The 24,961-nt window shown below is 43.4% G+C and overlaps 1 protein-coding gene across 4 annotated transcripts in view; it reads right to left on the bottom strand.

Annotated features, from left to right (window-relative positions):
- Positions 1 to 1,141: 1,141 nt before the first annotated feature.
- Positions 1,142 to 24,961, bottom strand: part of LOC139578744 (phosphatidylinositol 3-kinase regulatory subunit gamma) — a 306,191-nt gene continuing 282,371 nt past the window's right edge. For 3 of the 4 annotated variants that reach the window (XM_071406720.1, XM_071406721.1, XM_071406722.1), the window contains 8 exons: positions 14,748 to 14,846; positions 13,237 to 13,417; positions 12,353 to 12,478; positions 11,905 to 12,047; positions 11,469 to 11,645; positions 10,483 to 10,557; positions 10,055 to 10,228; positions 1,142 to 7,520 (listed from right to left, as the gene is read on the bottom strand). In XM_071406720.1, the coding sequence (XP_071262821.1) occupies positions 7,307 to 7,520; positions 10,055 to 10,228; positions 10,483 to 10,557; positions 11,469 to 11,645; positions 11,905 to 12,047; positions 12,353 to 12,478; positions 13,237 to 13,417; positions 14,748 to 14,846 (1,189 nt within the window). In that variant the 3' untranslated portion in view covers positions 1,142 to 7,306. Of the gene's footprint in view, positions 7,521 to 10,054; positions 10,229 to 10,482; positions 10,558 to 11,468; positions 11,646 to 11,904; positions 12,048 to 12,352; positions 12,479 to 13,236; positions 13,418 to 13,662; positions 13,676 to 14,747; positions 14,847 to 24,961 lie in introns of those variants that run through there. The other variant, XM_071406723.1, reaches the window with a different exon arrangement.

Below are 24,961 nucleotides of genomic sequence, written 5' to 3'. Positions count from 1 at the left end.
TTTGTACTGTATAGACCCCCTTTCCACTTTTTGTTCCTTCTCCCAGCACTTATCATTCTGGCGTGTCTTTATCAGATATCGTCATTTATATCCCATGCACATTTGTGGCCTGCTGGAGGTCATTTTGCAGGGCTCTGGCAGTGCTCCTCCTTGCACAAAGGCGGAGGTAGCGGTCCTGCTGCTGGGTTGTTGCCCTCCTACGGCCTCCTCCACGTCTCCTGATGTACTGGCCTGTCTCCTGGTAGCGCCTCCATGCTCTGGACACTACGCTGACAGACACAGCAAACCTTCTTGCCACAGCTCGCATTGATGTGCCATCCTGGATGAGCTGCACTACCTGAGCCACTTGTGTGGGTTGTAGACTCCGTCTCATGCTACCACTAGAGTGAAAGCACCGCCAGCATTCAAAAGTGACCAAAACATCAGCCAGGAAGCATAGGAACTGAGAAGTGGTCTGTGGTCACCACCTGCAGAACCACTCCTTTATTGGGGATGTCTTGCTAATTGCCTATAATTTCCACCTTTTGTCTAATCCATTTGCACAACAGCATGTGAAATTTATTGTCAATCAGTGTTGCTTCCGAAGTGGACAGTTTGATTTCACAGAAGTGTGATTGACTTGGAGTTACATTGTGTTGTTTAAGTGTTCCCTTTATTTTTTTGAGCAGTGTCTATATATATAAGATGGTTATATCTTATTCATCAACCACATTGATTTAAGCATGCTCAACTCTATACACTATTGGTGTCATGTCGAGATACAGAAATTGAAATACCTGCAAATGATCTTTAAAGCCAAAACTCTGTGTGAGCTTCAAGCTGTAACATTGATCTGCTGGTCACCATTCATTCCCCATAATAAACTGGGTGGTTCGAGCCTTGAATGCTGATTGGCTGACAGCTGTGGTATATCAGACCGTATACCATCGGTATGACCAAACATTTAACTGCTCTAATTATGTTGGTAACCAGTTTATAATAGCAATGAAGCACCTCGGGGGTTTGTGGTATATGGCCAATATACCACGACTAAGGGCTGTTTCCAGGCACTCCTCGTTACGCCGGGCCGTGGTATATTGGCCGTATACCACACCTCCTCAGGCCTTATTGTTTAATTGACCCACAATACAGAGACAACAGGTTTGAATAAAATATTTTCTTTATTCTGCGAGAGAAATGAATATAGTGAAGTTCCATTGATAACGTACAAGAGTTGAGATCATAACAAATGGAGATTTTACAACATATACAAACTATTGCAACAGATACGAGAAAGTGAAGTAGTGTACCGTGACGTTATTGAAACAACTTAACTGAAGAAGGGAATACATATAGAAGCTAAAAGCAAGGTATGTATGATGTTGTTGTAATACTGAGAAAGAAGTCTCTGTTTGATTGGTCTGGAGAGTAGAGAACCACTCATAGCCGGCTGTACAAGATAAAGTCATCACCATCACAATCCACAACAACGCTACAATGTCGCTCCAGAAACACACAATTATATACCAGAAAGTCTATGTGAGTAGGTACTTACTTCGCAGTAATTGTCAGCATAAAGTAAGAAATACAGAAATATAAAAGGAGATGAATATCATATTGCTTGTATTTTGTCTAAGAAGTAGCCCAACGTCACAAAAACTGCTGGTGTCACAAAATTCTGCGAACGGTCTGTGAAATAAGAATAACGGTTTGATTATGTGAGTTTCAAGTTGTGTACTGTAAGCAACCCAGTAGATGCTTCACGGGTCAAACGTTCAAAGCACATTATGTTGTATGTCTCAAACATTGACGGATATTGTGACATGGAGAAACGCGTTCGTTTCAACATGCCAAACAAACAATAATGAACACATGTTTTTCTTGCGGTGACGTTCATCTTTCTCAGTATTACATACTTATAACGCTATAAACTGACAATAAAAGGACTGTGACTTGGTTCCGCTGGAAGCAGTGACTTGTTTAGTTAGCTAGGATTAAAATTCAGATCGGAATACACCATAAACAGTCAAAGAACAGTTTTTCTTAAAACATTCTCTTTTTCTATTTTCTTTTAAACACAAAAAAACAACAGTCAAGAGTACCAAAGATGCATGCTGGATCTGTACGTATGTCAAAAGAGGGATAGGGACAGTGTGATACACACATTTTTTTTCTTCCAAACTATTTTTTTCTCTTTTCTTTCTAAATCTTTTTTTATTTTTTTTAAATAAGAAGCTGTACTCCTTGAAGCTGTGCTGGGTATTGTGATCAGATAGCAGTGGTAAGAACACACACGACTCCTGGTGAGAATCACAACATATTCAAACCCCACTAGCTGCATGCTGCAAATAAAACTTTGCAGAACTGCTTGAGGGCAAGAAGAAGAACAACAGACATTATAGCTATATAACAGTCTTGTGGTGCTATAGGAAACCTAAGCCTGCATCGTCCTGTACCTGTACTCCAACTTAAGAGTTTTGTTTTCACACAGAAAACTATTAAAACAGTCAAAAAGTAAACTTGGGTAATCGATATTTTGGTTCGTCCTAACCCCTTCGAAATGTCTTGTGGTATGTGCAGCACATCTTGTCCCAAGTAAAATCCCACTGACAGTGGTTCTACAGAAACACAAAGGTGCTGTTCTTTCATAAACACTAATCTCAGACAGAACATCTCTCTCACGCATCACTCCTCTGTCCCTGACCCCTGACTTCTGACCCTTGACAGAAAAGGAAAGGGATATTGCATGCATTCCGGAGTGAAAGAACTTAAGGAAAACTTGCTTTCTGTCCTGCAGAAGAACGACAATCACTTCTTCTCTTTTTAAGACAAACCACTAGACACAAGGGGAAATTGAAGTGTATTCGTCTTATTCACTTCCTTTCAAAGCTGAGAGGGAGAGAGCGCAACCATACGTCCGACTGGATCAACGTGTGCAAATATATGACTGTGTTGTGAGAAAACAAGGAGACAGACACAGGGAGTGTTTTTGGTGAAGTAAGAGGTCTTTCATGAACTTAACAAAACTAAACTAATAGAGGAATCACACTAATGGCACACATATCGTAGACTAATAAAGACACTCAGATCATGGGTGCAGAGACTTGCTAAATCATACAAATTAAAGCCTGGCATAGGAATGAATCTGCCTTCTATCTCTCATCACTTTCAGAGCGGTGAAAACTATCGGTCTAATTTGAATAGACAAAAGACTGAGAGGTGATGTGAGTGGCAAACTATCCTCCTTAACCACACTGCTTGGTAAGGACATCCAAATGTTCTTTGGTATAGATCGAATACCTCAAATATCACCAAGGAACACCTATCCCCAATAATGCATTATTATTATACTTCATAATAATGACTTTTATTGATAATTAGAAACACCATTATCACTAACAGGGGATTCTAGCTAACTGTATGGGACATACTCACTCACTCTGACTACCTCTAGCTACTGTACCATGTTAACTTCTGAGTTCTTCTGGTAACAAGGCAATGGAAATAAACATCCCTTTTCAAACTATCAACATCTAAAGGCTAAAAATAAAGTCAACTGAAATCTTTGGTCTCAATGCCAGGGGGGGGAAAAAGTAGAGGAACAACAACTAAATCACAAACAAAAACAGTATGTGTTCTTTTAGCATCATAGATTAGTATGAGAAATGCTTTGTCTCACGGTGGAAAATAACAACTGAAGATGAGACAGAGTCACACTATGTCTGCGTCTGAAATGGCACACTTTCCCCAAGCACTGTATCGGAAATACGGCACCATTTCGGATGCACCCTGTCTTCTCTGAAGAGTGATGTTTGCAATATCAGACAAGCCCCCCAACAACAAACATAATCTTAGTATATTTCTGAGAAGGTTTACAGAGCACATCTTTCCCTCCTTGCAAAGAAGCGTACTTTTATTTCTGTTTCTGTGACATAAACATATTCTATATATTTCAAAGTCAACCCAGTCCTGCTCACTACTATAGAACAACAAAACAGATATTTTATTTCATAGATGTATATTTCTATATAAAGACATTCAACAGTGAGCAATGCAATAGTTCAAGTAATAGAGTTAGGGCCCTATAGGGCTCCAAGTAAAAAACGGACCAAAAGTCAACAAAATAACAACCTTCAAACCATGGTGGAGGATAAGGAAGGAGAGGAGACTGAAGTGAAGATAGACAGGAGGCTCTTGAGCTACCTCAGTGGACGAACCTAACAGAGCAGGGCCACCGAGGTGGATAGACACGATTAAAACCAGGTAGACACCATTAGAATTAATGACAAAAGGTCTCGCTTACTGTCTGGGTGTTGTTAAACCTGGTTTTACCAGTCCAGAGATCAAAGTGGGTTTTGTTATGAAACTGTTATGTAGCAAAAGGGTATCCTAGCATCCTGCCTGAGGGTCCTTGCCAAAGAAAACAGGGACGAGGAGACACAAACAAACGTCCATTTATCAGAACAGCCTGATCCAGTTTTACATTCAACATGACCTCTAACCCCCTTTCCTCCCCAGTACACCATACCACACCCCACTACACTCCATACAGAAGAGCTGAACCTCACCTTAACCCTAACAGCTGTTACTAGGCACATCAGCACATACAGACCAGGGAGAGACTGAATAAGGGATAACCCATCTCTCCTCTAGTCTTCAGAGGGAGTGTCACACCTTCTCCCTCCTCCTCCCTTGCACGTGTTCTTCATCAAGGGCTTTCAGCACTGACTGTGACCTAGTGACCCCTCCACCCCCCACTGCCTCATCTGGCTTATCTTAGTGCACTACTCCAAGGGGTGGGGGTGTATGTTAGATAAAGATGATTCGCAGAAGCGTATGGTGTCGTTGTGGAGGAGATACAGGGGAGATAGATACTCGGGGGGGGCGTAGAGGCCTGGCTTTTTTACCAAGGCTGTATCATTCCCTCATTCACCATGATGATTCCACTTCACCACCACCGCATGGCCTCAACTTTCCTCCTCACACACACTGAGCACTGGTTCTCACTGTTGTGACCCCATACACTTCGCTGATTTCCACTGGTCGTTTAGTAAAGACTCCAGACGATATACAACTCTCTTGTTCTCAAAGTGTGACAAGGGAGTTGCTTATTTGAATCCAGTTTTATTTATGTGTAACTGTGAATCTGTCAGATCAATTTTGGTAGTCAACCTCACTGGAGTGGTGTCTTTACCCCCGATTGAGCCCAAAAAATGTGTCCAGTAAGGTGCAAATTTGGAGGGGGCTCGATTAAAAACGGCTGTGTTTGTTCTACTCCAGGGTCACTAAATCACCCCTCTGCTGCTGCACTACCCTCTCCTGTCAACAAGGCCTTAAATATGGCCTAAGATGAACAGGTAGGGAGGGGACAACTGTCTGGGACACTCAGGGACACTCAGGACCCCAGGGACACTCAGAGATGGATGAGGAAGTGAAATAACCCACTCACTGTATTTTTTTCTGGTTCAATGAAAGAAAATGAACTAAGTAGACAGGACCCAACTGCTATTTGATTGGTGTCTATGGAAACACCCAGTTAAGTAGACCAGAAATGGTCAATTTATTTTCAATGGTAAACGGCCTGAGTGAACCATCTTCATTTATCCACCATATTTCGACATCACTGGTCCATTGTCTGTCTCAGAGGCTGCTGGTTAGATAGGTCAGCAAGGAGAGACAATGGTAACCAAACAACAGCCAATCAGAATAGAGTTTCATATCAGGAAGTAGAGGTGACCGAATAGACTGGAAAATTGCACATTGTGGTTGTTTGTCATTTTGTCAATATTTATTGTGCGATGTTATAATCTTTTATTTTCAACAGAAATGTTTCCACTGGTCTTAAAGTCAAGCACCGGGTAAGACGTTTGAGTGAAGCACAAACAAAAACAAAAGGAAAAAAAAGCAATATATCTTCAAAAGCTTCAATGTGCACTTTGATTATCTCTCCTGCGAGTCTGTCTGGAAGCTGGGTTCGTTCAGCTCTCCGGGTGACTGCTAACCTAAATAATCGTAATACATAGTTGGATTGCACTTTCTTCAAGTTTTTATCATCATCAAAAGCATTCGTCTTCCACTTGAAACTCCCCCCTCCCTACCTGCTTCGTGTACACTAAAACAGTTCAAAGCCTATTATCTCAAAGGTTCCGTAACCAATACATAAAGTCCCCGTTTGTTTTAAACAGACATTAGCATATACTACAAATAATATTTTGTTTAAAACAAACATGTTTCAGGTTCTAAGGTAGTTTGTTTCTCCTTAGTTTTGGGATTTGGTGTCAAACCGTACGGTGCAGCCTTGGCTGGGCTCTCCTCTTAGATAAGTGCTTCTAACTCGACCGTGCCCGGCGTCTAGACGGTCAAACCTACCGACCGTCTCCGTCTGTGCGTACCATCCCCTCAGAGCTTATAGTGCACGAGCACTGGGCCCAAACTCTGTTTCATGTGTGGTATTAAACAAAGCAACCACTCTTTTTCAATCTTCTCCATTCATACAGACTAATAAAAACACAATGGACTTGTTTCTGCCCATGCCAACTTTGGTCTCTGTAGGTGACTATAACGACATGACTTTACCATAACTTACAATGTGTCAAAGGAAATATGATCCAGCCATCAAGAAAACAAACTCACTCCATCTACGGTTAGTATAAAATCAAGCTTTTTTTCCTTCTTTTAAGACTACAAAACATTTTTCTCTCGCTTGTGACCCCTCGACTCTTCCCTCCCTTCGATTCTCCCTTCCCTTCATCCCCCCCAACCCTTCAGCAGCAGTCTATATGGAGGGACACTGAACAAGCGTATTTTGTCTGTTATGCTACATTATTTTTGCTTTTCATTCGGAAAGGGACAGAGAACATACACTCGACATCATTATAATCATCATCTCTTGCATTTAGCAAACAAGCAGTGAACAAAACAAATTGTCCAAATAAAAAAAAGAAACAAAACAAAACCAGAAAAGAAAAAAAATTAAAATGATAATTTGGGCGACAGACGGACGACAGGAAACAAAGCCTTAAAATTGAGCGCCTTCATGTTGTCGTTAATCTGTAAAAGAGTCCTGGCTGGAGTTTAGGTTGCAGCAGGGTCACCTAAAACTCGGCTCTTCTCTTTTCCTTCAGTTTTTTCACATTCACAAACATTGAAAACTTCCTTGTGCAAATCAAGCAGTCTTTAGAAAGAATGCCCTCCAATTGTTCTAGTAAAAATATATATAACTCCAAGGTGGCTGACGTGTGTGTTGCAGCAAGTGTTTCTGACTTTTTTTTTTCTCCCCCCCCCCCCATCTCAGGTTTTTTCTCAGGTTCTGGGTAATAGTTAGTGCTCATCTCCGTGGGGCAGGGCCGGAGGATGAGGGCATCTGTGCGTAGACAGGGTAGGCCAGGCGCACATTGAGCGAGTCGTTGTGCTGGACCAGGGAGGTCTGGTGGTAGTGCAGGACCAGGTCTTTCAGAGAGCTGTACAGGTTGTAAGGCTCAGCGAAGCCGTAGCCCCTCTGCGTGCTGTAAATCACACAGTGCTTAACCTCACCCTCCACACTGTAGAAAGAGAGGATAGAAGGTATTAATACTAGCCAAACACACAAGTTATGTTACAGCCTTATTCTAAAATGGATTGAAGTAATTGTTTTTCCTCATCAATCTACACAATAACCCATAATTACGAAGCGAAAACAGGTTTTTAGAAATGTTTGTAGATTTTATATTAAAAAATAACAAAAAATAACTTATTTACATAAGTATTCAGACTCTTTGCTATGAAACTCAAAATTGTGCTCGGGTGCATCCTGTTTCCATTGCTCATCCTTGAGATGTTTCTACAACTTGATTGAAGTCCACCTGTGGTAAATTCAATTGATTGGACATGATTTGGAAAGGCACACACCGGTCTATATAAGGTCCCACAGATGACCTGCATGTCAGAGCAAAAACCATGCCACGAGGTCAAAGGAATTGTCCGTAGAGCTCCGAGACAGGATTGTATCGAGGCACAGATCTGGGGAAGGGTACCAAAAATGTCTGCCGCATTAAAGGACCCCAAGAACACATTGTCCTCCATCATTCTTAAATGGAAGAAGTTTGGAACCACCAAGACTCTTCCAAGAGCTGGCCTCCTGGCCAAACTGAGCAATCTGTGTCACGCCCTGATCTGTTTCACCTGTCTTTGTGATTGTCTCCACCCACCTCCAGGTGCCTCCTGTTTTCCGCATTAGTCCCCGGTCTATTTATCCCTGTGTTTTCTGTCTCTCTGTGCCAGTTCGTCTTGTTTTGCCAAGTCAACCAGCGTTTTTCCTAGCTCCTATTTTTCCCACTCTCTGTCTTTTCCTAGCCCTCCTGGTTTTGACCCTTGCCTGTCCGGACACCGAATCCGCCTGCCTGACCACTCTGCCTGTCCTGACCTCGAGCCTGCCTTTCGCCTGGTACTGTTTGGACTCAACCATCTGCCTCCTGTGTCTGCATTTGGGTCTTGCCTTGTGCCCTTATAATCTGGGGAGAAGGGCCTTGGTCAAGGAGGTGACCTAGAACCCGATGGTCACTCTGACATAGCTCTAGAGTTCCTCTGTGGAGATGGGAGAAACTTCCAGAAGGACAACCAACTCTGCAGCGCTCCACCAATCAGGCCTTTATGGTAGAGTGGCCAGATTGAAGTAAAAGACACATGACAGTCCGCTTGGAGTTGCCAAAGGGCACCTAAAGGACACTCAGACCATAAGAAACAAGATTCTCTGGTCTGATGAAATCAAGATTGAACTCTTGGGCCTGAATGCCAAGCATCACGTCTGGAGGAAACCTGGCACCATCCCTACGGTGAAGCATGCTGTGTGAATGTTTTTCAGCGGCAGAGACTGGGAGACTAGTCAGGATCGAGGGAAAGATGAACGGAGCAAAGTACAGAAAGATCCTTGATGAAAACCTGCTCCAGAGCTCTCAGGACCTCAGTCTGGCAAAGGTCATCTTCCAATAGGACAATGACCCTAAGCACACAGCCAAGAAGTGGCTTCGGGACTAGTCTCTAACTGTCCTTGAGTGACCCAGCCAGAGCCCAGACTTGAACCCGATCTAATATCTCTGGAGAGACCTGAAAATAGCTGTGCAGCAACGCTCCCCACTCAACCTGACAGAGCTTGAGACGATCTGCAGAGAAGAATGGGAGAAACTCCTCAAGAAGACTCATGGCTGTAATCACTGCCAAAGGTGCTTCAACAAAGTACTGAGTAAAGGGTCTGAATACTTATGTAAATGTCATATTTCCGTTTTTTTATTTTTTATTTGTCATTATGGGGTATTTTTGTATTTAATCCATTTTAGAATAAGGCTCTAACGTTTAAAAAAAATTGGAAAAAGGGAAGGGATCTGAATATTTTCCAAAGGCACTGTATAAGAGCAGTTTTTGACACACTCACAGAGGATTATTGAACTACCACAATTTAGCAAAATTTACCATGGCATATCATCATCGCAGAGACTCAATCAGTAGTACATATTGAGACACTGACACTACGGAGCAGGCTTATCTTATTGATAGTATATACTTGAGTACTTACACTACGGAGCATGCTTATCTTATTCATAGTATATGCTTGAGTACTTCCACCAGGGAGAATGCTTATCTCATGCATAGTATATACTTGAGTCCTTACACTATGGAGCAGGCTTATCTTATTGATAGAATATACTTGAGTCCTTACACTACAGAGCAGGCTTATCTTATTGATAGAATATACTTGAGTACTTACACTACAGAGCAGGCTTATCTTATTGATAGAATATACTTGAGTACTTACACTACAGAGCAGGCTTATCTTATTGATAGAATATACTTGAGTACTTACACTACAGAGCAGGCTTATCTTATTGATAGAATATACTTGAGTACTTACACCACAGAGCCGGCTTATCTTATTGATAGAATATACTTGAGTACTTACACCACAGAGCAGGCTTATCTTATTGATAGAATATACTTGAGTACTTACACCACAGAGCAGGCTTATCTTATTGATAGAATATACTTGAGTACTTACACCACAGAGCAGGCTTATCTTATTGATAGAATATACTTGACTACTTACACCACAGAGCATGCGTAGCAGCCCTTCTTGCTGCTCTCCCTGATGAGGAAGGCTCCGTCAGGTTTGTCTAGGAGAAGGTCTTCAGACTGGGTTCTGTTCAGGTCTCCCACAAACCAGCTCTTCTCATCGTAGTGGGGCAGGTTTTCATCCTCTTCGGTACTCACAAAGTACCCTCTACACACGCAGGAGACAGGGGAGCGAGATAAGCATAGGGTCTAGCGGAGATTCATTCGAGATGATTAATACACGGTGGAGCCAACATATCAAACGAGGACGATTTACTCCAATCTATATCCCTCAAACGTGAGTATAGTGAAAAGACTATAGTGGATGAGCCAATGTGGAGTCTATTGCTCCAAGACGTCCACGCTACAGATACGAGTGAGCCTTGCAGTGCGAGGCTGGGAGGCCGGGCTCGGAACACTTACTCATCTGTGTTCTCGTTCTTGATCCCCAGCCAGTCGTTAATTCGTTTCTGTCGCACTCCTTTGTGATTGAGCCAGCTGGAGAGAGAGAGAGAGAAAGAGAGAGAAAGAGGAAATTACTACAAACATCGAGTTAAAGCCCTTCTTTCATTATGCGCATCATTCCTCCATTGAACAGAACAGACGACAAAAGGTATTGAATTAATAGCACTCGCACAACCCTTCTGAATGAATCGGTGTGTAGAAACGCGGCAGACCTGGTAATGCTATTAGAGGCTTCCCAGAAGCCATGGCCTTTCTCTCCCCAGGCAGCCCAGGGACTTCCCTATAAAGAGCCTGCCTTTAGCTCAGAGGAAACACAAGCTTGTAATACAGCCTAGTGGTTCGGCAGGTGGTTAGGGCGTTGGGCCAGTAACCGAAAGGTCGCTAGGTCAAATCCCCAAACTGACAAGGTAAAAATCTGTCATTCTGCCCCTGAACAAGGCAGTTAACCCACTGTTCCTGGGCTGTCAATGTAAATAGGAATTTGTTCTTAACTGACTTGCCTAGTTAAATAAATAAAAACATGGCAGTTCTCCAGTTAACCCCGTATGAACTCCTTGCAGTCTGGGTTACTTACACAAGGTATGGGTCCCTACTATACACCTACAAGGTTAACTCTTTCCTCCATCATAGATTACTTACCCAAGATACTGGTGTTACTCTGTTAACTCTTTGCTGTATGGGTTACTACTTACACAATGTACTGGTCCTATACGATAACTGTATCTTAACCCTTTGCTGTATGGGTTTCTACTTACACAATGTACTGGTCCTATACGATAACTGTATCTTAACCCTTTCCTGTATGGGTTACTACTTACACAAGGTATTGGTCCTATATGATAACTGTATCTTAACCCTTTGCTGTATGGGTTACTACTTACACAAGGTATTGGTCCTATATGATAACTGTATCTTAACCCTTTGCTGTATGGGTTACTACTTACACAAGGTATTGGTCCCTGATCTTGCGGAGCTGGATGAGGTCAGGTTTGAGGCTGTTCATCTTCTTGTCTGTCTCTCTGTTGTCCAGAGCCTGGGTCTTCAGGTCCTGCTCCAGACGAATCTTACTGTCGTGGATCTCACCCAGACGAGACTTAAGCTTCTCGTAGTTCATCATGATCCTGTAGGACAGAGAGGGAGCGGAGGATGAGAGGGGGAGGATGGGTCGGGATACTGCATACTGTATGTGTACTCCTGCGCTACTATTACCATTCGTCATAACTATTTCCATCAACCCCACAACCTAACATTCTGCTAAACACTTAAGGTCAATCTAGACACCACATTCTCTGATGTACACAAACATGACTTTGCCTGATGACAAATCGAGTGCGTTCCAATTGGAGCAGGTCTGAGCCAATAAAAAAGCCCCCTGAATACCTCTCAATCTCCTTGTCGTTGCCCTCCCGGCGGAAGCGCTCGATGTACTCTTTGCTGTAGCGCTCCTGTGTGTGACACTGCTCCTCGAAGATCTTGATGGTCTCGTTGAAGGCCTCGATGGCCGTCCTCTTCATCTGAATCTCCTGAGAGGGTTGACAAAGACACCGGGGGCTATCAGTCCTCCATTCATCGGCCTGATAATGGCGTGATCGTCTCATGAATAAAGTCTACGTCTATTTGTCTAGATTTATCAGCCTGGCACAGTCATAACCCCCCATTGGTGTTCTTAAAGTGTTGTACACTTCAGTGTAGCTGTTCCTTTCCTGATTAAAATAGAACATAGTTGGTGTCCGCTAACTACTTGGTCTGTATTGGGTTTGGTGATGCGGGTGCAGGGTAGTTGTGTGTGGTATGATGGGCTAACAGTATAGTGTGTTGTGTACGGTACCTGTGAGGTCTTGGTGTATTCCTCATAAAGCCGGTCGTACTCCTTGCTCTTCTCCTGGTATTGATTGTGGTACTCCTGGAGTTTCTTACCCACCGCGTCAATGTTGTCCTCTTTCACCAGCTGATCCTGAGAGGAAAGAAAGCGAATGAAAGAGCGCGCATTAGAGGGAGATACATTGATATGAAGTGCAGAGAGTGAGCGAAAGAGAGAGAGAGAGAGGAGGACAGGAGTTGGGAATTAACCTGTCTGATTGTGCTTACAGAGGGAGGCTTCCTGATTAATTAATGACCCATGATGCCTTTCTCTATGTGCAGGGGGGGGGGGGCGGTCATTCTCTGCGCTGAGGCTTTTGAGTAATGACTGGCTGAGCACGGGAGCCACGTCAGGAGAGCGAGAACGAGGGAACGAGAAAATAATATATAAATGCAGGGACGGCCTTTTGACATGGAAGATGGGTGTAATTATTTAGGGAGCTGTGCGTTGCAGCACGGTACAGCACACAGCAGAGGAGGAGGAGAGAGAGAGAGAGGAGAATAAGAAGGGTAATATTTCACCATGCTATGAATCCTGCTGTATAGGCACTTTGCCTGGGAAGGAAGGGAACAATCCCCAGCACTACTCGTTAGATTGACTGGGGATGCACAGGAGAGGAGGAGCAGGGGAGGAAGAGGAGAAGAGCAGGGAGAGGAGGAAGATAGGTTCCCGAAGAGAAAGAGAGTAAAGGAAGAGGACAGTGAGAAGAAAAAGAGGGTGGAAAAAGAAGAGTGCATAGTAGATAGATGGAGTGTGTGTGTGTGTGTGTGTGTGTGTGTGTGTGTGTGTGTGTGTGTGTGTGTGTGTGTGTGTGTGTGTGTGTGTGTGTGTGTGTGTGTGTGTGTGCCTACCTGCTGGTAGCGTGAGATGGGGTACATGAGTTTGACGTCTAGCTTGGTGTTGTACTGGGCCAGAGACTCATGTCTGTAGTGACTAATCAGCTCCACCACAGAACCAAATGTCAGGGGGTCGGAAAAACCATACTTCCCATCCCGGTGGTAGATTTTGATCAACTTGTTGTTCCCCCCTTTCCTACAGAGAAGAAAATGACAGAGAGAGGATGTGCATATTAAAGAGGGCTTTCTAGAACCATTTGGACTCCTGTAAATTAATTAAAAGATTATACATTTTAATAATACCTTTAACGACTACTACCTCATAAAAAAAAAACTTCCTCTGTACATAAACTCTTGAGTGAAGTGTCCGAGGCCTTACCTCACTGTTAGTGTGTAGTGTGGTAACCTACCTCACTGTTAGTGTGTAGTGTGGTAACCAACCTCAGTGTTAGTGTGTAGTGTGGTAACCTACCTCAGTGTTAGTGTGTAGTGTGGTAACCTACATCAGTGTTAGTGTGTAGTGTGGTAACCTACCTCAGTGTTAGTGTGTAGTGTGGTAACCTACCTCAGTGTTAGTGTGTAGTGTGGTAACCTACATCAGTGTTAGTGTGTAGTGTGGTAACCTACCTCACTGTTAGTGTGTAGTGTGGCAACCTACCTCAGTGTTAGTGTGTAGTGTGGTAACCTACCTCAGTGTTAGTGTGTAGTGTGGTAACCTACATCAGTGTTAGTGTGTAGTGTGGTAACCTACATCAGTGTTAGTGTGTAGTGTGGTAACCAACCTCAGTGTTAGTGTGTAGTGTGGTAACCTACCTCAGTGTTAGTGTGTAGTGTGGTAACCTACATCAGTGTTAGTGTGTAGTGTGGTAACCTACCTCAGTGTTAGTGTGTAGTGTGGTAACCTACCTCAGTGTTAGTGTGTAGTGTGGTAACCTACCTCAGTGTTAGTGTGTAATGTGGCAACCTACCTCAGTGTTAGTGTGTAGCGTGGCAACCTACCTCAGTGTTAGTGTGTAGCGTGGTAACCTACATCAGTGTTAGTGTGTAGTGTGGTAACCTACATCAGTGTTAGTGTGTAGTGTGGTAACCTACATCAGTGTTAGTGTGTAGTGTGGTAACCTACCTCAGTGTTAGTGTGTAGTGTGGTAACCTACATCAGTGTTAGTGTGTAGTGTGGTAACCTACCTCAGTGTTAGTGTGTAGTGTGGTAACCTACATCAGTGTTAGTGTGTAGTGTGGTAACCTACATCAGTGTTAGTGTGTAGTGTGGTAACCTACATCAGTGTTAGTGTGTAGTGTGGCAACCTACCTCAGTGTTAGTGTGTAGTGTGGTAACCTATCTCAGTGTTAGTGTGTAGTGTGGTAACCTACCTCATTGTTAGTGTGTAGTGTGGTAACCTATCTCAGTGTTAGTGTGTAGTGTGGTAACCTACCACAGTGTTAGTGTGTAGTGTGGTAACCTACATCAGTGTTAGTGTGTAGTGTGGTAACCTACCTCAGTGTTAGTGTGTAGTGTGGTAACCTACCTCAGTGTTAGTGTGTAGTCGCCCTGCATTTTGGTGGAGGCATCCCGAACCAAGAAGGTCCCATCAGGCATGTCTCTCAGCTTATCATTCACCTCTTCCCTGAAGAGAGGGATGGAGCGGGGGAAGATAAGGGGATGGACAGAGGGAAGAGAGGGGGACGAGAGAGAGAGAGGTTACACATCTGAGGCAGTGGCCAGATGACATTTACAAGAAAGGCTGCAACTTTCCCATTAGTTACGGCAGTGAATATACACTTTACCCTCCATCCCTCCCTCACTTCCTCAACACATGGGTGTCCTTGAGACAGGCACACACTGTTGTGTGTGTGTGTGTGTGTGTGTATAAGTGTATGTGTGTGTATGTGTGTGTGTGTGTGTGTGTGTGTGTGTGTGTGTGTGTGTGTGTGTGTGTGTGTGTGTGTGTGTGTGTGTGAGAACTGGCTGCAGGCAGAGGCAGTGGCCTGTGTCCCACCTCTCAGCTGAAACCGTCTGGACAATGGAGACATGTTGGGATGGGTTACCTTAAAATGACACACACCACACACACACACACACAGACACACAGACACAGACACACACACACATACATCCTAAATGGCTCCAGTCTGTATCCCAGACAGGCTTTAGGGGCTTTCCTGTCTGTCTGCAGAGCAGATTGCTCACCCTCCATCCCTCCCTCCGTCTGTCTGTGTCTGTCTGTCTGCCTATCGGTCTGTGTGTCTGGGCCAGTGTGGGCAGTAAGCCTCGTCATGCTGAGAAAGCAGCCTCCCACCTCCAGTCAACTGACATCTCCATGGCTGTCTCTTGGATGGCGGGGGTTAACTTCAGCCTGCCGGAGCAGCTGGGGCCCTGTGTGTGTGTGTGTATGTGTGTAAAGGGGATGTGGGGCAGTGTGTGGAGTTTATTTGACATGACACAGCGCTGCTCGAACACTGCTGCCCCAGGCTTAGATGAAGAGGGGGGGAGGGTTTCATTTACTGCCAAATTCCCTAAACCCTCTCCTGACTATGCACCCTTGGTAACTTTCGGTTTTGTGTGTGTGTGTGTGTGTGTGTGTGTGTGTGTGTGTGTGTGTGTGTGTGTGTGTGTGTGTGTGTGTGTGTGTGTGTTTGTGTGTAATGCATTATAAACAGTGCAGCCATTAAGTATTTGAGTAATAAGAGCACGAAACACACTCCAAACTAGCCAGAGAGACACTGACTGACGACTAGTTTGGGCCATGCAAATTAACCTGATTTTCTTAAAAAATCATATATACAGTTGAAGTGAGAAGTTTACATACACCTTAGAAAAATACATTTAAACTCAGTTTTTCACAATTCCTGATATTTAATCCTAGTAAAAATTCCCTGTCTTAGGTCAGTTAGGATCACCACTTTATTTTAAGAATGTGAAATGACAGAATAACAGTAGAGAGAATGATTTATTTCTGCTTTTATTTCTTTCATCACATTCCCAGTTGGTCAGAAGTTTACATACACTCAATTAGTATTGCCTTTAAATTGTTTAACTTGGGTCAAATGCTTCGGGTAGCCTTCCACAAGCTTCCCACAGTAAGTTGGGTGAATTTTGGCCCATTCCTCCTGACAGAGTTGGTGTAACTGAGTCAGGTTTGTAGGCCTCCTTGCTGGCACATGCTTTTTCAGTTCTGCCCACACATTTTCTATGGGATTGAGGTCAGGGCGTTGTGATGGCCACTCCAATACCTTGACTTTGTTGTCCTTAAGCCATTTTGCCACAAATTTGGAAGTATGATTGGGGTCATTGTCCATTTGGAAGACCCATTTGCGACCAAGCTTTAACTTCCTGACTGATGTCTGAGATGTTGCTTCAATATATCCACATAATTTCCCTTCCTCATGACGCCATCTATTTTGTGAAGTGCACCTGTCCCTCCTGCAGCATAGCACCCCCACAACATGACGCCACCACCCCCGTGCTTCACGGTTGGGATGATGTTCTTCGGCTTGCAAGCCTCCCCCTTTTCCCTCCAAACATAATGATGGTCATTATGGCCAAACAGTTCTATTTTTGCTTCATCAGACAAGAGGACATTTCTCCAAAAAGTACGATCATTGTCTTCATGTGCAGTTCCAAACCGTAGTCTGTTTTTTTATAGCGGTTTTGGAGCAGTGGCTTCTTCCTTGCTGAGCGGCCTTTCAGGTTATGTCGATATAGGACTCGTTTTACTGTGGATATAGATACTTTTGCACCTTTTTCCTCCAGCATCTTCACAAGGCCCTTTGCTGTTGTTCTGGGATTGATTTGCACTTTTTGCACCAAAGTACGTTCATCTCTTAGGAGACAGAACGCATCTCCTTCCTGAGCGGTATGACGGCTGCGTGGTCCGATGGTGTTTATAATTGCGTACTATTGTTTGTACAGATGAACGTGATATCTTCAGGCGTTTGAAAATTGCTCCCAAGGATGAACCAGACTTGTGGAGGTCTACACATTTTTTTCAGAGGTCTTGGCTGATTCCTTTTGATTTTCCCATGATGTCAAGCAAAGAGACACTGAGTTGGAAGGTAGGCCTTGAAATACATCCACAGGTACACCTCCAATTGACTCAAATGATGTCAATTAGCCTATCAGAAGCTTCTAAAGCCATGACATCATTTTCTGGAATTTTCCAAGCTGTTTAAAGGGATTGTCAACTTAGTTTATGTCAACTTCTGACACACTGGAATTGTGATACAGTGAATTATAAGTGAAATAATCTGGTCTGTAAACAATTGTTGTAAAAATTACTTGTGTCATGCACAAAGTAGATTTGTCAAAACTATAGTTTGTTAACAAGAAATTTGTGGAGTGGTTGAAAAACGAGTTTTAATGACTCCAACCTAAGGGTATGTAAACTTCCGACATCAACTACCATTAAAAAGTTTGGGGTCACTTGGAAATGTCCTTGTTTTTGAATTTTTATATATTCATATATATATATATATATATATGTTCATGTGTGTGTGTGTCAGTCTGTAAGTGTGTCTACGCGCGCGTGTGTGTGTGCAGCTTCAGCCTCAGATGTGTGTCAGCTTTGGCTGGTGGTGGTAAGCTAAGCTGCACTTTACACATGGTGTAGATGAAACAGGGGGTCAAGTAAAGCCAGTCACTAAGCAGGCCTGTAATCTGCTAAAACCTGCCTGGCTGGGAGACTCAGCTCTATAGGCATAGTGTGGTCTGGAGACAGACACACAGACAGACTGCTAGACTGGAGATTTAGGTTCATTTTAAAGGCCCAGTGCTGTCAAAAATGGGATTTACCTGTGCTTCATATATATTTGTGAAAATTATGATAATGCCCTTTTAGTGTGAGAGCTGTTTGAAAAGACCACCTGAAATGTCAGCCTGTTTTGGTGGGATCGAGTTTTGGTCTGCCTGGTGACATCACCAGGTGATACATTAGTTTATACACCAATAAGAAAGAGTTCCAAACCTTTCTGCCAATAACAACTCGTTTTCAGTTTCTCCTCCCCACTCAGACCCCTCCCAGAGAGTACTAGGAAAATTCTTGCTTGGGAAATTGCTCTTTGCTAAGCTATTTTTGTTTCTTCTTGAACATTTTAATTGAAAACAGTCACAGTAAGGTACTTAATTATTACCCAGAAATGGTTTAATATTGAGATAAAAACAGCTGCATTGGACCTTTCAAAGGTTCTTCCTTCTAACATCCTCTCTACCCCTTGACACCAACCCATACTGTACAGTACATATCCCAGTTAATATAAGACAGCCGAGAGAAAGAGAGAGAGAGAATTGTGAAAAAGCAGCAGCCCTGAAATGAAAGGGACGTCCGTGATCATGAGAGTGACTTGAGTATTGATTTATGTGATCCCATGACTCTACTCAAGGCACCTTCTCGCCAAACAAACTCAGATATGCACTATACCAACACACAAGACAAACAGGAACCTTCGCACACACACCACACCACCCACCCACCTGACGTGCGCTAGTTAGACAAACTTGTTGCTGCCATAGTTGATCTATCATACCATCCGGTAGTGCCCATCTTGACTGCATGCCTGTAAGAGTCTGCTGACTTCCAACAGGCTTCAAACTTCCTTTTAAGAGGCACAGAAAGCAGCAGTTGACTACTCCATCGTCAACACTTTGATTAAATCAGTAGACCTATATCAATTTGAAAATACCATATAAGTATCATTAGCTTTTAAAACAATTCAATCGGTTTTCTTTTATCCTATTTTAGACCAGAGGGAGTCTCTCTCTCCACTAGCCTACCTTTTTGTTCCTGCAGTGAGGAGGATTCACCATCGTCATCAAATGTTTTCATAATTTATCTGCAGTTAAATCGGCAAAAAGCCTACCAGTATGCAATTGAAGGAGCCAAATGAACAGCTCTCTTACCGATGCAATTTGGTAGGCTTCTGACGAGTCACTCACGTTAACGTCACTGAGGTCCATCAGTAGCCAGCTTAATTAGCCAATTAGCTAGCTAAAGTAGCAAGGATAATTGAGGCTATTTTGAGGCACCCTTGTCTACAACAACTCCATTCATATGAAACAACAGCGTCTCTGTTGGTTGATCACTGTAGCCTAATCCTTCTCATTTAGCCAACTTAATTCCATCATTTTAAGATGAGAAATCTCCCACTTCACTTGCTACACATGGAGCCTAAAACTGTTGTTTTATAAACATGTTTTATGTAATGGTCTATCCTTGTAGGCTATGTAGCAATGCCACATTGATAATAACATTTTAGACAAAGCATTTTTCTTAAAAATGAATGCACTCCTAGTAATTTGGGGCGGCAGGTAGCCTGGTGGTTAGAGCGTTGGGCCAGTAACCAAAAGGTTGCTAAATCGAATCCCTGAGCTGACATGGTACAAACCTGTTGTTCTGACCCTGAACAAGGCAGTTAACCCACTGTTCCTAGGCCGTCATTGTAAATAAGAATTTGTTCTTAACTGACTTGCCTAGTTAAATAAAGGTTAAATAAAATTAAAATAATCGAATACTAAAGTCCGTTCGGATATTTGAATAACCGTACTCCTCGTTATTCTAATTGCCCCCTTCTCTGCTCCTAACAGTGAGAGTTACACATGCCAGATTCAATTGAAACGTAGCCTACCAGTATTCAAACTCGCTTTTATTTATTTCACCTTTATTTAACCAGGTAGGCCAGTTGAGAACAAGTTCTCATTTACAACTGCGACCTGGCGAAGATAAAGCAAAGCAGTGCCTTAAAAACAACAAAGAGTTACACATAAACATTCGTACAGTCAATAACACAATAGAAACATCTATGTACAGTGTGTGCAAATGTAGAAGATTAGGGAGGTAAGGCAATAAATAGGCCATAGAGGCGGAAAAAAATTACAATTTAGCAAGTAGAGATACTGGGGTGCAAAAGAGCAAGAAGATAAATAACAATATGGGGATGAGGTAGTTGGGTGTGCTATTTACAGACTGGCTGAGTACAGGTACATTGATCAGTAAGCTGCTCTGACAGCTGATACTTAAAGTTAGAGAGGGAAATATAAGTCTCCAGCTTCAGGGATTTTTGCAATTCGTTCCAGTCATTGGTAGCAGAGAACTGAAAGGAAAGGTGGCCAAAGGAAGTGTTAGCTTTGGGGATGACCAGTGAAATATACCTGCTGGAGCATGTGCTACGGGTGGGCGTTGCTCTGGTGACCAGTGAGCTGAGATAAGGCGGGGCTTTACCTAGCAAAGACTTATAGATGACCTGGAGCCAGTGGGTTTGGCGACGAATATGTAGCGAGGGCCAGCCAATGAGAGCATACAGGTCGCAGTGGTGGGTAGTATATGGGGCTTTGGTAACAAAACGGATGGCACTGTGATAGACTACATCCAGTTTGCTGAGTAGAGTGTTGGAGGCTATTTTGTAAATTGCCGAAGTCAAGAATCGGTAGGATAGTCAGTTTTACGAGGGTATGTTTGGCAGCATGAGTGAAGAAGGCTTAGTTGCGAAATAGGAAGCCGCTTCTAGATTTAATTTTGGATTGGAGATGCTTAATGTGAGTCTGGAAGGAGAGTTTACAGTCTAACCAGACACCTAGGTATTTGTAGTTGTCTACATACATATAAGTCAGAACCGTCCAGAGTAGTGATGCTAGTCGGGCAGGTGCGTGCAGCAATCGGTTGAAGAGCATGCATTTAGTTTTACGAGCATTTAAAAGCAGTTGGAGGCCACGGAAGGATTGTTATATGGCATTGAAGCTCGTTTGGAGGTCTGTTAACACAGTGTTCAAAGAAGGGCCAGATGTATACAGAATGGTGTCGTCTGCGTAGAGGTGGATCAGAGAATCACCAGAAGCAAGAGCGACATCATTGATATTTACAGAGAAAAGAGTCGGCCTGAGAATTTAACCCTGTGGCACCCCCATAGAGACTGCCAGAGGTCCGGACAACAGGCCCTCCGATTTGACACACTGAACTCTATCTGAGAAGTAGTTGGCGAACCAGGCGAGGCAGTCATTTGAGAAACCACCAATAAGAATGCGGTGATTGACAGAGTCGAAAGCCTTGGCCAGGTCGATGAAGACGGCTGCACAGTACTCTCTTTTATCGATGGCGGTTATGATATCGTTTAGGACCTTGAGCATGGCTGAGGTGCACCCATGACCAGCTCGGAAACCAGATTGCATACTGGAGAAGGTGCGGTGGGATTCGAAATGGTCTGTGATTTGTTTGTTAACTTGGCTTTTTAAGATTTTAGAAAGGCAAGGCAGGATGGATATAGTTCTATAACAGTTTGGGTCTAGAGTGTCTCCCCCTTTGAAGAGGGGGATGACCGCGGCAGCTTTCCAATCTTTAGGGATCTCAGATGATACGAAAGAGAGGTTGAACAGGCTAGTAATAGCGGTTGCAACAAAGAGAGAGTCCAAATTGTCTAGCCCAGCTGATTTGTAGGGATCCAGATTTTGCAGCTCTTTCAGAACATCAACTGTCTGGATTTGGGTGAAAGAGAAGCGGTGGGGTGGGGGGGGGGGCAAGTTGCTGCAGGGGGTGCAGAGCTGTTGGCCGGGGTAGGGGTAGCCAGGTGGAGAGCATGGCCAGCCGTTGAAAAATGCTTATTGAAATGATTGATTATAGTAGATTTATCGGTGGTGACAGTGTTTCCTATCCTCAGTGCAGTGGGCAGCTGGGAGGAGGTGCTCTTATTCTTTATGGACTTCACAGTGTCCAAAACTTTTTGGAATTAGTGCTACAGGATGCACATTTCTGTTTGAAAAAGCTAGCTTTAGCTTTCCTAATTGACTGTGCATATTGGTTCCTGACTTCCCTGAAGAGTTGCATAATGCGGGGGCCATTCGATGCTAATGCAGAATGCCACAGGATGTTTTTGTGCTGGTCAAGGGCAGTCAAGTCTGGGGTGAACCAAGGGCTATATCTGTTCTTAGTTCTACATTTTTTGAATGGGGCATGCTTATTTAAGATGGTGAGGAAAGCACTTTTAAAGAGCAACCAGGCATCCTCTACTGACGGGATGAGGTCAATATCCATCCAGGATACCCGGGCCAGGTCGATTAGAAAGAATGCTCGCTGAAGTGTTTTAGGGAGATTTTGACAGTGATGAGAGGTGGTCGTTTGACCGCGGACCCATTACGGACGCAGGCAATGAGGCAGTGATCGCTGAGATCCTGGTTGAAGACAGCAGAGGTGTATTTAGAGGGCAAATTGGTCAGGATGATATCTAAGAGGGTGCCCATGTTTACAGATTTAGGGTTGTACCTGCTATGTTCCTTGATAATTTGTGTGAGATTGAGGGAATCTATCTTAGATTGTAGGACGGCATATTGCATATCCCAGTTAGGTCACCTAACAGTACGAACTCTGAAGATAGATGGGGGGCAATCAATTCACATATGGTGTCCAGGGCACAGCTGGGGACTTAGGGGGGTCTATAACAAGCGGCAACGGTGAGAGACTTGTTTCTGGAAAGGTGGATATTTAAAAGTTGAAACTGAAAATTGTTTGGGCACAGACCTGGATAGTATGACAGAACTCTGCAGGCTAGCCTGCAGTAGATTGCAACTCCGCCCCCTTTTGCAGTTCTATCTTGTCGGAAAATGTTGTAGTTTGGGATGGAAATTTCAGTATTTGTGTTGGCCTTACTAAGCCAGGATTCAGACACGGCTAGGACATTAGGGTTGGCGGAGTTTTCTAAAGCAGTGAATAAAAAAAACATGCATGAAACCAAGGCTTTTACAGTTACAGAAGTCAACAAATGAGAGCGCCTGGGGAATGGGAGTGGTGCTGGGCATTTGCACCTCCCGTGCACGTCTCATATAACGTGGTAATGATGTGTAGAAATCTGCACGGCATCTGTACCCAGTGGCCGCTGCATGCAGAAGTGTGCGCATGGGGCTGGAGAATTTTCAGAGATACAAGTTCATGAAATTAGCTAGTTTGATGTGCACTTCGTTACAGTTCAAATTAAAACATTGAAAAGTAAATCATAATATAAAATCCCCCAGTGTTTTCCACTTGCGTCAGCTGTTGACAATACAGCCGATTACAGATTCATTTTCAGCCGGCGACTTTGTCCACTTAAATTAACTACACTACTTTCCAATTCGCTAGTTCAAAAAAGTCTGCAGAGCCCTTGCCCAATAGGATGACGGATATCCATCTTCTAGCAATCTATTGATAGGAGGACAGGTGCCTGTCATTCACAAAGTGAGAGATAACAGGTAAAACACTGCTGTCTGCCCACCTCTTTGTACCTGGGTGTGTGTGTTGTGTGCGCTGTGGTTGCAGTCAAATTTCTTTACACAGAGAGAGAACATGAATTTGCACCTCCCATATGTGAGTTAATTTGCACGTCTCATATAATGTGGTAACGACGTGTAGAAATCCACTTAGCCTATTGTTTTCTGGCACATTCATTTATTTTATTTTGCATGCAAGGTCTGACATTAACGATGGCCCGCTGGCCCAGGGACAGTAAAAACACATGGGGCCAGTGGATTCCATCAGTCAGGGCCAGTAACTTTTCAGTGCATTTCAGTTCATTTACCTGCTCTGTCACAGTTTACCATTGAAGACCACACGCATAAATGTCATACTATTTTGTATTTGAGCAATATGATTGGCCATTCATTCTAGCACCACCACGCTCCCGCGAGTCACAACTTCTCGAGCACAGGAGCAGTACATGAGATGGTGCCTTCACACAGCAAACGCGAGCTGTCCAGAGCAAAAAGAAGCGCCCGTCAATCTACTCGCTGAGCTTATTTATTATTTATTTATCAAACGTTCAATAGAGAACATACTAGCAATATACTTGCTCCTGTTGATGGTCTGCATGAAGAAAGCGACGAAAAGACACTTAGCATTCGTCTTGGCTAGCCTACCGTAGCCATGGCGATGTCTCTTTTTTGTCTTAAAGGGGCAGCGTCCGATTTTTCAAATCTTTTCAAAATGACATACTTTAGAAACAAAAATGAATGCAATTAATACAATGCAGTTCTAAAGAATAGAGTAATGACTTGCATTGCTAAATTATATTACACAGCTTTTTAATACATATCAAAGTAACCAAATATAGCCGAATATAGAGAAAAAGCATGCCAACCTGGCTTGGCATGCCAACCCTGCATGACCCCAAATAATTTAAGAACTACACCATTTCCGGGCCAGAAGAAATTCAATTCGGGCCAGTAGATTTTTGGCCAAATGGCCGAACCGTTTGCATTTTTGATATGAAATCTATCAGGACTAGCCAGAAAGTGGCGTTAAAGTGAGTGACTCGTCAGTAGCCTACCGAATTGCAAGATGAAACGCAAGCGAGAGACCTGTTCATTTGGCTCCCTAATTTGCATACGGGTAGGCTTTTTGCCGATTTAACTGCAGATAAATTATGAAAACGTGTGATGAAGATGGTGAATCCTCCTCACTGCAGGAACAAAAAGGTAGGCTAGTGGAGAGAGAGACTCACTCTGGTCTAAAATAGAATAAAATAAAACCCTTTGAATGGTTTTAAAAACGAATGATACTTATATGGTATTTTCAAATTGATATAGGTCTACTGATTTAATCAAAGTGTTGACAATGGAGTAGTCAACTGCTGCTTTCTGTGCCTCTTAAAAGGAATTTCGAAGCCTGTTGGAAGTCAGCAGACTCTTACAGGATTCTATAAATGCCCAGTGCAGTCCAGTTTTGTTTTGCCTGTGTTTTATATCATATTGTACAACAGCTGATGAAACTAACACCACACTGTTAAAGTG

Source organism: Salvelinus alpinus, chromosome 6 (assembly GCF_045679555.1).
Source record: "Salvelinus alpinus chromosome 6, SLU_Salpinus.1, whole genome shotgun sequence".
Lineage (NCBI taxonomy): Eukaryota > Metazoa > Chordata > Actinopteri > Salmoniformes > Salmonidae > Salvelinus > Salvelinus alpinus.
The sequence above is the reverse complement of the archived record's forward strand: the minus strand, read 5'-3'. Positions and strand labels throughout refer to the sequence as shown.